The following is a 12650-nucleotide window of genomic DNA, read 5'->3' as shown; positions in this document are numbered from 1 at the left end:
GAGGGGAACTGGCACTGGGCAGCCTGTCGGGTGCTGAAGCGTGAGCTACCACGTGAGGGCTCCTGTCGGGTGTGGAGCGGTCCCGGGGCAGTGCAGACTGCTCACGCCGTGCTTCCTCCCAGGGAGGGGCGAGAAGCCCGGGTTTCCAGGGGGCACCTTCGGTGAAGATGGCTTTCTCTGTCGCCTTGCATGGCCAGCCTCTCCACGCGTGTCCATGTCCTGGCATGTACTTGGGAAGAGCACAGGCTTTCCATTTACCAGACCCTGTGTGTCCCACATTTGCCGGCCCAGCCAGTCGTGGGAGGGTGATGGGCACTTAGCAGCCGAGGGCGAGCCAGGGCCGGGGCATGTCTCCCAGGCACTCCTTGTGTCCTCTGTGGTCAGTCTTCAGTTACTCCCATCTGTCGCAGAGCCTTGCAGCTCACAGACGTTCACAGAATGTTTGTGTAGGCCAGAGAGAGAGAGTGTGGACAAGCAGTTCTCTTGTGACCAGGGCTTGTAGCCCCTCTCAGCACATGGTCACTACTGTGGTAATGAGCCCATGGCCAGAAGCAAGCGCTTGGCCACTGTCTGTGCCCCTCCAGCTAAGAGGCCGAATCTTCAAGGAACAGTTTTATCTGTGCAGTTTCCCCTCTAATGCCTGTCAGCACTAGAGAGCATCCAAAATAGGAGAAGGGCCGGCCGGGCACCCGGTGAGCTTCCCATTGTGCTTTATGGCTTTTTCCCTGAAGATTGGCCTCACATGATGCCACCCAGAGGGGCTAAAACACAGCTGGGTATCCGAACCCAAGGGCAGAGTTAGAGCTGGGAAACCCCTAATCCCATTTGTCATCTCTGCTCGTATCTCTTGGCAATTCCTGAAATGGGACAGATTTTAGCTAAAGCTAAAAAAACAGTGGAGACAGTTTTGAGTTCGAGTCCAGCCAAGTTAATTGTTTGTTAAAACAGAAGTATCAGCGCTGGTAAAACCCAAGAGGGACTGGGTGGGATGAGAGCGTCTCCTAAAGTTGGCTGCTCTTCTTCTTGTCACCTGTTAGTGTTGATCTCATTTAAAACAGACACTTACATGTTGGATTTGTGAACAGTGCGAATGTATCTCATCCCACCAATGTCAGGACAAAATTACTTTTTTATACTCATTTCTTTTTCAAAAAAGAGATCCTGAATAGAAGAATAACAGTCCAGCATTTTGTCAAGTGTTTTTCAAAATTGACCTATTTTAGGATCATGTTATTCCTAAGTAATGTTCAAAGAGTGATGGGTAATCTGGATAGATACTTTCTTCTTGTATTTTCTCCTAAGAAAACTTTTAAAAGGCAAAAGCTTAACCAATAAGAGTATCAAATCAAATGTCAAGAAAGTATTTCCAGTGTTAGGACAATAAACACATGTGCCTCAAGTTAAACTGTGCAAAAAATTGTTATTAATTTCTTGAGTTTTTAAGCTCTGAAATACATATCAAGTTAAACTTAGTCATGGCTGTTCTAAGATGTACTTAAGGAGAGAAGGAATCTTTATGTTCATTTTTTATATGTGTTTTATACCTGCATATCTGTGCAGAAACGCTTTTACCAGAATTATTCATCAAAGTCCAGTTATTGACCTTTGGGGGGGGGAAATATATCATTGTTCATCAAAGGAATGTAACAGAATATAGTCTCTGCCACACATCGTTTTACAATGTCTACACTACAACTCAATACTATGAGACATTTGGGGAGAAAAGAAAATGAGAAAACATGACCTTCACTCCAGAGAAAAGGCCACAAGCCACCTGACCCCAAGATGATGACTTGAGTTGGAATCATCAGACACGTTCTGACTCTTCTCGGGGACATAAAGGAAAAAACAGGCTCTAGGTGGAGAGTAGAAAATCTCAACAGAGAAATAGAAGCTATTTAAAAAACCAAATGGAAATTCTGGAATTGAAAAATGCAGTATCTGAAATAAAAATTAACCTAGGGACGAGAGAAGATTCAGTGCACTAAGAAATTGGTCTGTAGAAATGACTTAATATGAAGAACAGAGAGAACAAAGGTTGAAAAAAGAAATGAGCAGAGCTTCAGGAAGCAGTGGGACAGTGTCTAATATACGTGTAATTGGAGTCCCGGAAGAGAGGAGAGAGAATGGGGCATCAAAATGTGAAGTAAGAAATAACTGAAAACCTCCTAAGTTTGGTGGAAGCTTAAATCTACAGCTTTGTGAAGCAGGATGAATGTAAAGAGAGCCTCGCCTTAGGCTCACCGTAGTCAAACTGCTGAAAAGCAGCAACAGAGGGGAAATGTAGAAGGCACCAGAGGAAGAAAAGACATGTATGTAGTCATGTGGGCTGTCACAGCCTTCTCAGAAGACAGTGGAATTGTGTCTTCAAGTTCTGGCGGGGAGAGGAGTTGACCCAGAGTTCTGTATCCAGCAAAAATATCCATTAGGAACAAAAAGTGAAATAAAGAGAATTTAGGTAAATTCTAAGAGCATTTGTCATCAGCAGACCTCTGTAAGAAATGCTGAAGAAGCTAAAAACAGTTCTTCAGGCTGAAGAGAAGTGATACCACATGAACACTGGGATCTCGAGGAAGAAGGAAGGAAGGGTATGGAAATGGTAAGATGGGTGGGTAAAAATAAAAGACCAGCTTCCTATTAATTCTTTTAAAATGAATGACAGTTTAAGGTAAAACTCACAGCACAGCGTGGGGTTTATCATGTCTGCAGATGAAACGTGTGTTCCAGCTTCAACATAAAGGGGCTTAGGGTAAACGGGCACAGACAGTCACTAATTTCTTATGTGATGTGAACGATATCCACTAACAGACTGAAAATTGACATGTAATGCAGTCTCTAGAGCAGCCACTGCTAAAAAGCCAATGTGTAAATTAAAATGGAATGTGGAGAAATACTCAGTTAACCAAAAGAAGGCAGGAACAAGAAGAACAGAGACCCCAGGAGGGGGCAGACAGGAAGCAAGTAGTAAAACGGCAGCCCTGACGTCACCCACGTGAGCAGTTACTCTAAATGTAAGTGACGAATCGGCCCAGCAAGGGGAGACACCAGAGTGGATGGAACAGCAAGACCCGCCCATCTTCTTGTAAAACACCGTGACTGACGCAGAGGGGTTAAGGTGAAAAGGTGGGAGCAGGCAGCCTGAGTCGGCTGGCGGGGGAGTATTAACCCCAGATAAAGACAAAGCACTGCCGGGGGTACAGAGGGCAGCTCACAGGACGGAAGAGGGGCTCAGGAGTGAGGTGCGTGTGCTCCTGAGCAACAGAGCCTAAGACACGGGTGAGGCAGGATGGGCAGGATCCAGCAGTCATTCGCAGTCATCGTTGGGAAATTCCACACCCCTCTTTCCGCAGTCATAGGGCCGACTGAGCACAGCTCAGGAGACAGACAAACCCTGGACAACACACGACCGCGCTGCATCTAGAGCAGGGGTTGGCGGGCGGTTCCTGTTGGGGCCGGAGTGAATGTTCCTGGCGCTCTGGCCGCATTTCTGTAGCAGCAGCTCCAAGCTCTGCCATGGAGCTCAAAGCAGCCGTTCATCAGTGGACAAGTGTGGCCTCGTTCCAATAAAACTTTATTTACAGACACTTTTTAACATGTCAGGAAATGTTCTTACTTTGATCTTTTTCGACCATTAAACAACGTAGCAACCTTCTTAACAAAAAGGGGCCACAGAGTTGCTCAGTCGTGTTCCAGAGCATTGACCTTGAGAAGAAGAGGGGTTGGAACGAACACCCTTCCTCTGAGCAGCGACGGGATGACAGTGGGGCCCTGCTGGCCGCCCTGCCCAGCGGCCTCCCTCCGGCCACGCCGAGCTGAGGTGCCAGGAGGGATCCAGTGCTGACTCCTCCCGTGTCCCCGACATCCAGGCAGGTGCGTGGGATGATGCTGCAGGTCCCACACCTCCCGTCCCTTGTCCCCTGTGAGAGGCCCGGCCGGGGTCGCAGGGCCTTCTGCTCTGTGAAGAGCTCCACCTGCCATGGCCAGAGAAACACCCACCCCCTCTGCCCCCGCTGCCCGGCACCCCATCCGCTTCTCTCCCTCAGACTCAAGGGTGCTGCCCTCCCGACCCGCTCAGTCCCTGAAGCGCCACGGGTCACCCTGAGATGCTTGTCGCCTGGTGAGTTTGCTAATGCCCGTCTCCCTGGGACTGGAAGCTGGCAAGGCCAGGAACCACCGCTCCCCCACGGCATAGCAAGCACAGCCAGTCCCAGGAGTGTCGTGTGCCCGGTCCCCCTGCTCCTGGACCAGTGCTGAGTGCGTTCAAGACCGGGAGCCAAGATGACTGATGCCAGGAGGCATGTGTGTGGTGGGCTGGCTGGGGATGGGGAAGGTGGCCTGGGGCAGATGGTAGGCCTGGCGCGTGAGGGCACCAGCGGGTGGCGTGGCCAACCACAGCTGAAGATCAGACCCGGGTTGGGGGCTGGCCAGCAGCATTGCGCAGGGTCAGAGGTCGTTGGTTGGGGTCTTCAGGCTGACCCCGCTGCAGGTACACCTCGGGTTTGGTTCAGTTTAGCAGTCGTTGGTACCTCTGTGGGTCTCCGCCCTCAGGGATGCCCGTCTCTTGGGAACGCATACAGGTGGTTCAGCAGGTGTGGAATTACAGCAGTGGTGGTGAGCCCCCGTGAGTGGGAGCCTCCTGGGTGGGGGACCCCCTCAGAGTTCTAAGAGGCACCAGGTAGGGAGCTGAGAGTCAGCAGGTGCAGAAGTCCAGAACACTTCCTTGTGCCTGAAGCAGGAGGGCCAGGCGCCCAGGGGAGACGGCAGGCACGGCAGGGGGTCGACGTGTGTGTGCACACATGCCTGCGTGTGTGCAAGTGCATGCGTGCTGCAGCTCTGCACGGAGCCCCGTCACCAAGCTCGTCACCGTTCATTAGTAAAGTTGTGACATTTGAAAAGCCCAGCAATAGCTAAGAGGCTGTCCATTGGGGTAAGAATGCTTTCCTTTCTCTGAAACCGACTACACCGCACCCGCTAAATGGTTTTGTGAGGGAGCCGTTTTTGGGAAGCCTGATGCTTCGACACTGTGCGTTCTTGAGCGTAGGAAGTGTCGGCGTGGCCGATGTGGCCGGTACTGCTGTCGTTTCCCCGGTGCCTGGCTTTGACAGTGAACGCCGAGGACCCGGGCCTACCATGTAAACCACCGCTCGCCAGCGGAGCACACTCGGGCAGGCTTCTCATTTCCTGAAACACCAGTACGTTCTGCTGACTTGAATCAGGAACAGAATTCGCCCTTCCTAAGGCTCTGTGTGGTGTAAAGGTCGAGGCCGACACCTTGAATTCTAGGCTGAATGCGTAAATATTTTAACGGGCATGTTAGCAACGATTTTGAAAGGTGCTTCCCTCCTCCTTTGAAAACGATTTCCTCCTCCTACACAGTTTATTTTTCTTAGTAGTTCAGCACAATATTCCGTTTCTCAGCGGCTTTGGTGGTGTAAAACATTAGCTAACAATCGCTGGGGTGCCGAGGCACGCTTTTATTTTTTTTATGTAAACTCTTCATTGAAGTATGACATACAGAGAGGTGCAGGATCCAAGTCTCCAGCTGGGTGAGTTGTCTCCAGGGACCCCCATCCAGATCAAGATCAGAACATCCCAGCCCGAAGCCCCTGCCCCTCCCACGGGCGACCAACACCGTGGCTTCTGCCAGCAGACACTCCTGTAGCCGCGTTGGACATCATGTACGTGGAACCCACAGCGTGGGCCCTGTGCACCCAGCGTGTGTGGGATTCCGCCGTGTCGTCCTGCGTATGAACGAGCCAGACTCGTCTCTCGTTGTTCCAGTGGCACCGGGCGTTGGGTTTGTGTTATAGGGAAGAAGCATGTAGAGTGGGGCGGGGGGTACACAGATTTTGAAATCAGGCAGCCCTGGGTTTAAGTCCTAGGCTCCTACTTCTTCGCTCTGTGACCCAGGGCAGATTGCCTACCTAAACCTCTCTGAGCTTCCGATTTCCCGTCTGTGAAAGGGATACAGTAATCCCTGCCTCCCTGGGCAGTTAGGAGGATTAAGCACCGGACACAACCCCCCTGGTTCCAGCTGGACACACACTGTGGCCTCCCCTCTTGCCACCCCTCAGTAGCCACTCAGAAGTCCACGGCTGGGGTCATTTAGTGTGTCAGTGGCTGCGAGGCCCCTCTGCAGGACCCTTGTGATAGATTTCAGCTGTGAGGCCCAGGATCCCGGGAGCCGAGCGTCAGTCCCCCGCCTGCCTTGTTCTGGGCTGACGGGCTCAGTGCCTGGTCCCCGAGGGTGGCGTTGAGCAGCCCGAGAACCCAGGCCCTGGTCAGTGCCAGAGGAATGAGAGGGTCTTGCCCTCGTGCCACCGCCCCTGCAGGTGCCTCTCCACGTGTGCACGGCGGCCGGGGCCCGCTGGGTCCTGTGTCCTGCGCCGTACGCTTTGTGCCCGCCTGCCGAGTGCGCCCTAGGCAGGTCCCAGGACACGGGCTCTTCGGCCCAGGTCTGGCCTCGGGCCACCTGATGCTTCCCCGTCGGGCTTTGGCTGATTTCAGACACCGGGCCTGGCAGGTGGGGACGTCTGCCTGGGGGCTCTCTAGCTGGCAGGGTTGTGTGTGCACGTGACCCGAGCTGCCTGGGGCAGGTGGTCTGCAGCGCGCCCGCCCACGTGTGTAACGGCCCGCGTGTCTGTTGCAGGCCTTCCGGAGCATTACTACAGCCTCACCTGGTTCCTGAGCCCCATCCTTGGCCTCATCTTCACCCCCCTCATCGGCTCCGCGAGTGACCGGTGCACCCTGAGCTGGGGCCGCCGGCGGCCGTTCATCCTCGCGCTCTGCGTGGGCGTGCTCCTCGGAGTGGCCCTGTTCCTTAACGGCTCTGCCATCGGTGAGTGTCCTGCACAGCCCTGACCGGGACTCCGTAAGACGTGCAGGTGTAAAGAATTGAGACCGGCTGGTCCCGGACTGGGCAGCTGTGCAGAGCCCTGGGCGCCCGGGCTGTGGCCAGGCCACGGGCCCCACGTGGGAACGCCGTGGGAACCTGTTCTCAGGCAGCGTTTCCTGTTGTGATCCGTTTGTTTTTAATGCGTATCTGACACCACGTCCTGTTTCCAGCATTATTTCAGAAATTATCTTTTCTTTTTTTTTTTCTCCTTTTCTTAGGCTTGGTATTGAAAATGTCCAGACCTAGTGTGATACTTTTTTGTTTGTTTCTTTCGTGTACTCGTGGTTTGTTTTGCTTCTTTTTGTTGTTGTTTTGTTTTCAATTAAAACAACTACATGTGGGAAAATAGCTTTTGCTTGAGAGCAACCGTCAGCACTCGTGAACAACAAAACCCTGTTTTCTGGCAACGACTTTGTAAGTCGAAGGCTTAATCTGTGTTCTGACATAGGCGAGCCTTCCCCAAGTCTGCATCAGTTCAGGCGGGGGTCACGGATGCTGGGAGGCTCGGGAACTGGGGAGGGCGGCGCAGAAAGAAAACACTGCTGGGCAGCCAGAGCCTCGCTCAGCGGCTCAGAAGCTGCGTGAGGCCGCCTGGGGCGAGCTTAGTGCCAGCTTGGTGGGGGGCGGCCGAGGAAGGCCTCCCTGAGCGGAGCGCCCATCCACCTCCCCTCCATCCAGATGCCCCCGGATCAGGAGTCCGGGGGGGCGCCCTCCTGGCACCTGCGGGCACAGTTTAGAGGGCATGTTGTGGCTTTCTCAAGGACCTGTGTGTGCAGGTGGGCCCGGCCCACTGTGGCCCAAATGCAGCGGCTCGGAGCTCCGGCCCGGTGCCCTCTGTCTTGCTGCGCCTGTGTTGCTCCCGTGCATTGCAGGGTCCAGGTAGCCAGCAGGTTCCCTGCCCTCAAGCAGGGTGGGTGTGTCTGAGACCTGCCTCATCTGCAGAGCTCAGAGGCTAGTCCTGGGTTCCAGACCATGAGCCCAGTGCCCCCTCATCACTTTTGGGCACAGAGTGCCCCTCGGTCCCACGGCGGTGAATCCAGTAAAACCAGCTTTAGCTCAGCTGTCAGGGGAGCAGGTTGGTCTCTGGGTTCAGGGCCAGACTCAGCTGAGGCAGGTGCGTGATTACGGCTCACAGCCTCCTTCCCGGAGTCAGGAAAGACAAAACTCTCCTTCCGTAAGGGGAGGCTGTGCCGAGGAGCACGTGCCCTTTGGGCTGGGGCGGGAGGCCGCTGTCTCCCCGGGAGGTCACCGCCTGCCACTGGTCTGAGATCGGCTGCTCCTTTGTGCCCTGTCAGGTCTGTCCCTCGGCGATGTCCCCAACCGGCAGCCCATTGGCATCGTCCTCACGGTGCTGGGGGTGGTGGTCCTGGATTTCAGCGCTGATGCCACCGAGGGGCCCATCCGCGCCTACCTGCTGGACGTGGTGGACAGTGACGAGCAGGACATGGCCCTCAACATCCATGCCTTCTCTGCCGGTGAGAGCGCGCCCTGCCCCCGGCCCTGTCCCCAGGCCCCGGCCCCGCGTTTGCCCTCCCCTAGTGCTTACCCGGCTTGTCTGAGGTCGGCAGGGCTGGCGGATGCTGCTCCCACGGCCTCTGCTTAAGACTGTCTCAGACGCTGGTGGGTGAGGCAGTGAGCTGGGATCCTGGCAGGGCCAAGTGACTGTGGTCTGGGGCGGGGGACATGCTAGCCAGGTGGCCCCAGTCCAGGGCCCTGTGCTGGCCACCCCCTGCAGTCGGGCAGCTTTCCCATCCGAGGGAATGTGGGAATGTGAGCTCAGGGGATGGTGGTGAGCACGGAGAGCATTCCCCGGGCGGGCAGCCGCCTGATTCTGTCCTAATTCATGAAGCAGGAACCTGTCAGGTCAGGATTCCGAACCCGGGCTCAGGTGTCGTTCCTCATTTCCTTGTTCCCCCCGTTTTCTCTGAGTGGCGGCCCTGGACCCCAGTGTGTGTGGTGGTGGTGGGGGGTTGAACTCCCGTCCGGGTACCCCCCAGCTCGGCTCCCTCCTTGAGGGCCGAGGCGCCTGCGCCGCTCACTGCTGCTCCGCCCTGTCCCTCAGGCCTCGGCGGGGCCGTCGGCTACGTGCTGGGGGGGCTGGACTGGACCCAGACCTTCTTGGGCGCCTGGTTCCGGACGCAGAACGAGGTGCTTTTCTTCTTCGCGGCCATCGTGTTCTCGGTGTCAGTGGCCCTGCACCTGTTCAGCATCGACGAGGAGCAGTACAGCCCCCAGCAGGAGCGCAGCGTGGACGCGGCTGAGGCCCCGGCCCCCGGCCCCCGCGCCGGCGCCCTGGACGGCGGCGCCCTGTTCCCGGACGAGGTGCAGTCGGCGCACGAGCTGGCCCTGGACTACCTGGACGCGGGCATCGTGCGCAGCAAGAGCGACTCGGTGCTGCACGTGCCGGATGCCACGCTGGGCCTGGAGCCTGAGCTGCTGTTCCTGCACGACATCGAGCCCTCCATCTTCCACGACGCCTCCTACCCTGGCACCCCCTGCAGCACCAGCCAGGAGCTCGCCCGGGCCCGGCCGCCCCGCCTGCCCCCGCTGCTCTGCGAGCCCGCCGGGGAGGACGAGACCCTGCTGGAGAACCACCTGAGCACGGCCGGGCTCCCCAACGGAGGTGGCTCCCCGCCCCGCGGCGGCCTCAGCGGCTGCAGCCGGGTGGACATGAAGCCCTCGGCCACGGCGGGCTCCGGGCGGCGGCGCCGGCACATGTTCCGCCGGCAGGCCTCCAGCACCTTCTCCTACTACGGCAAGACCGGGTCCCACCGCTACCGCTACCGGCGCGCCAACGCCGTGGTCCTGATCAAGCCCTCGCGCAGCATGAGCGACCTGTACGACCTGCAGAAGCGACAGCGGCAGCGCTGCCGCCGCCGCAACCAGAGCGGGGCCACCACGTCCAGCGGGGACACAGAGAGCGAGGAGGGCGAGGGCGAGACCACCGTCCGGCTGCTCTGGCTGTCGATGCTGAAGATGCCCCAGGAGCTGGTGCGGCTCTGCCTCTGCCATCTGCTCACCTGGTTCTCCGTCATCGCCGAGGCCGTGTTCTACACCGACTTCATGGGCCAGGTCATCTTTGAGGGGGACCCCAAGGTGAGCGCCCAGGCACTTGTGGGGGGGTGGGCAGAGCCCGGCTGTGGTGACAGCCTGGTGCCCCGGCGCCCAGCAGGCCGCCCCCAAAGCTGCAGGGGTGCGTGGTGGGCAGCCAGCCAGAGTGCGCCTCTGTTAACACGGTCGGGAGTCGTCATGTGTGCCCGAGAGGGCACTCACACTGGGGTCCGCGGCGAGCAAACTGCAGGCTTCGGCAAGTGCCGGAGCGCCAAGGAGCCTGAGGCAGGAAGGCCCGCTCCCGCCACGTACGGACGCCGCGTACGGACGCCGCGTACGGACGGTTAAAGCAGCGATGTTGTTGGCTCGTGGCCGGGCCAGCGGGGCGTGGCTCCTAGTCCCCGTGGCATCATCAGCTGACTCGTACCTGTGTTCGTGTCGCCCAGAGTCGGGCCAGGAGGTCCGAGATGGTCCCAGCGCAGGCTCAGGCCTTCCCGCCCCACGTGGTCCTCACCATTCTGGACTGTCTGAGCTGCTTCGTGCGGCCTCTGGGCTCCAAGAGGGTAGAGACAGGAGCTGCAAGTCGCATCCGCCAGGCGTGGGACAGGAGCGAGGCTGGGGGGTTGCAAACGATCCACCACAGGTTCCGGCCAGGGTCGTGGCTGCTCCTTCCTCCGTACTACACGGCTTGCCTGCAGTCGAGATGTAAATTTCCCCGTAAATGACCTCTTTTGTCCGGAGGTACAGCACGCTGTCCCCACCCCCTGAACCCCAGTCTCGTTTCTGGAACAGGCTCCATCCAACTCGACTGCATGGCAGGCCTACAACGCGGGCGTGAAGATGGGTTGCTGGGGTCTGGTCATCTACGCGGCCACCGGTGCGACTTGCTCAGGTAAGCGTCCCCCGGTCAGGTGAGCCGTTTGTCTGGACGTGCTCCATGACTGGAAAGACCGTGGGCCCTGACCAGACAGGTCCACCCCTCAGGGACAGCAGCATAGAAGTCCACTCACCTTCATCTTGGGAATAAGCCATCTTCGTCTGATACCGGGAACCGGTGTGCTGAGACCCGCCGCAGGCTGTCCTCTGGGCAAGCACCTGCCCAGGCTCCTCGGGGAGGGGTCTGACCACGGCTCAGGGGGTGGCGGCACTGCAGGAGCTGTGCCCTCAGCCAGGAGGCCGGGGGAGGTGAGGCAGGCATCCTGGGTCCTGCCTGAGCACATACGGTGTGTTTGGGCCCTGCTGGAGGTCAGGGTGGCTGGAGGAGACAAGCAGCCTTTCCCTGGAGTCATCCTGTGTCCTGGAGGATAGGGGGTGAGAGTGACAGGCTTCAGTCCCAGGAGCGACATGCTGGCACAGCTTCTGGAAACGGGGCAGAGACGCAGTTAGGGGTGTCTCTGGGCTGAGCCTGGGCCGGGTCCCCTGCCTGTGCTCTTACATGAGGATGACCAAGATAACGGCCAGGGGCAGCGGGCAGCCTTCGTGACGGTCACGGTGCTGTCGATGCTTTAATGGAGGACTTCTCAGGAGGGCTGGATCACGAAGGGTGAGCAGGAGTCTGTCCTTCCAGACCCAGAGCGGGTGGGTGCTCGCGAGGAAAACCAGCAACAACTCGGGTGCTCGAGGCAGGACCAGGCACAGGGCCCAAGAGGGTGCCGAGTGGGCCTGGACTGGTGGAAGGATCAGTAAGGCCTGAGCTTGCAGGGTAGGGAGGTCCCAGGGAGCTGCAGGACAGCACCAGGTCATGGGGTCTGGGACCAAGAGCGCTGCCTTCCTTCTGCGGTGCGGAGCCCCGGCAGCCGAGTGGGGCACAGTGAGCTGTGGCCTGTTGGGGAGCACCACGTGGTGGCCTGGCAGGCAAAGAGGAGGGGCGGCCACCTGTTCCTGGGCCAGGCTGAGCGCAGCGGTAGAGGGAGGGGAGCGAGTGGGCGGTGCCTGTCAGTCACCGTGGTGGCCTCTCTCTCTGCAGCCCTGCTACAGAAGTACTTGGACAACTATGACCTGAGCATCAGGGTCATCTATGTGCTGGGGACGCTGGGCTTTTCCGTTGGCACAGCCGTGATGGCCATGTTTGCCAACGTCTACGTGGCCATGATCATGATCAGCACCATGGGCATCGTGTCCATGAGCATCTCCTACTGCCCGTATGCCCTGCTCGGGCAGTACCACGACATCAAGGAGGTGTGTGGCCAGTGGGGGCATGGGGGGCTGGTGGGTGAGCTCCTGGGGCAGGGTCACCAGCTGTGGGCGGCTCTGGGGTTCTCCCAGCCCTGCTGCATGGGACATTCCTGCTCGCGTCTTCCCTCGCACTCGCACCCTCGGCCTGTGGCCTGCCTGGAGTAGACTTCGTGTGTGTGGTCTAAGGTAGATCAGAACTTTATGGCTTCCTTACAAAGGATGGGGATGGCCACGTGACCCAGCGTCCCCACCCGCACTGCCGTGCCGTGATCGTCACAAGTCAGGTTTCTGTCTGGGGGGATCTCTGTATTCTCTTCTATGGGTTTGTCTGTCTTTAGACAGATGATGCTACACTGTCTTAAGTAGTTTTATAATAGGACCTGAAACTTGGAAGTATAAGTTCTTCAGCTTGGTTCTTTAAGATGGTCTTGGGTATTCTTGACCATTTAAATGTTAGTCAGCTTCTGGGATTTTTTTTATTGGAAACACATTGATTACATATATCAATTTAGAGAGAGTTCAAAGTTTA

General features: G+C 57.5%; 1 protein-coding gene across 2 annotated transcripts in view; it reads left to right on the top strand.

The window, feature by feature from the left end:
* Positions 1-12650, top strand: part of SLC45A4 (solute carrier family 45 member 4) — a 74021-nt gene that overhangs the window by 59664 nt on the left and 1707 nt on the right. Inside the window, exons 3-7 of one of the 2 annotated variants that reach the window (XM_060115594.1) lie at positions 6650-6838; positions 8191-8370; positions 8958-9991; positions 10739-10838; positions 11913-12124. In XM_060115594.1, coding sequence (XP_059971577.1) covers positions 6650-6838; positions 8191-8370; positions 8958-9991; positions 10739-10838; positions 11913-12124 — 1715 coding nt within the window. The remainder of the gene's footprint in view (positions 1-6649; positions 6839-8190; positions 8371-8957; positions 9992-10738; positions 10839-11912; positions 12125-12650) is intronic. The other variant, XM_060115595.1, reaches the window with a different exon arrangement.

The sequence above is a fragment of the Mesoplodon densirostris genome, chromosome 13 (assembly GCF_025265405.1).
Source record: "Mesoplodon densirostris isolate mMesDen1 chromosome 13, mMesDen1 primary haplotype, whole genome shotgun sequence".
NCBI lineage: Eukaryota > Metazoa > Chordata > Mammalia > Artiodactyla > Ziphiidae > Mesoplodon > Mesoplodon densirostris.
Note: the sequence above shows the minus strand (reverse complement) of the source record. Positions and strands in the feature narration are given on the sequence as shown.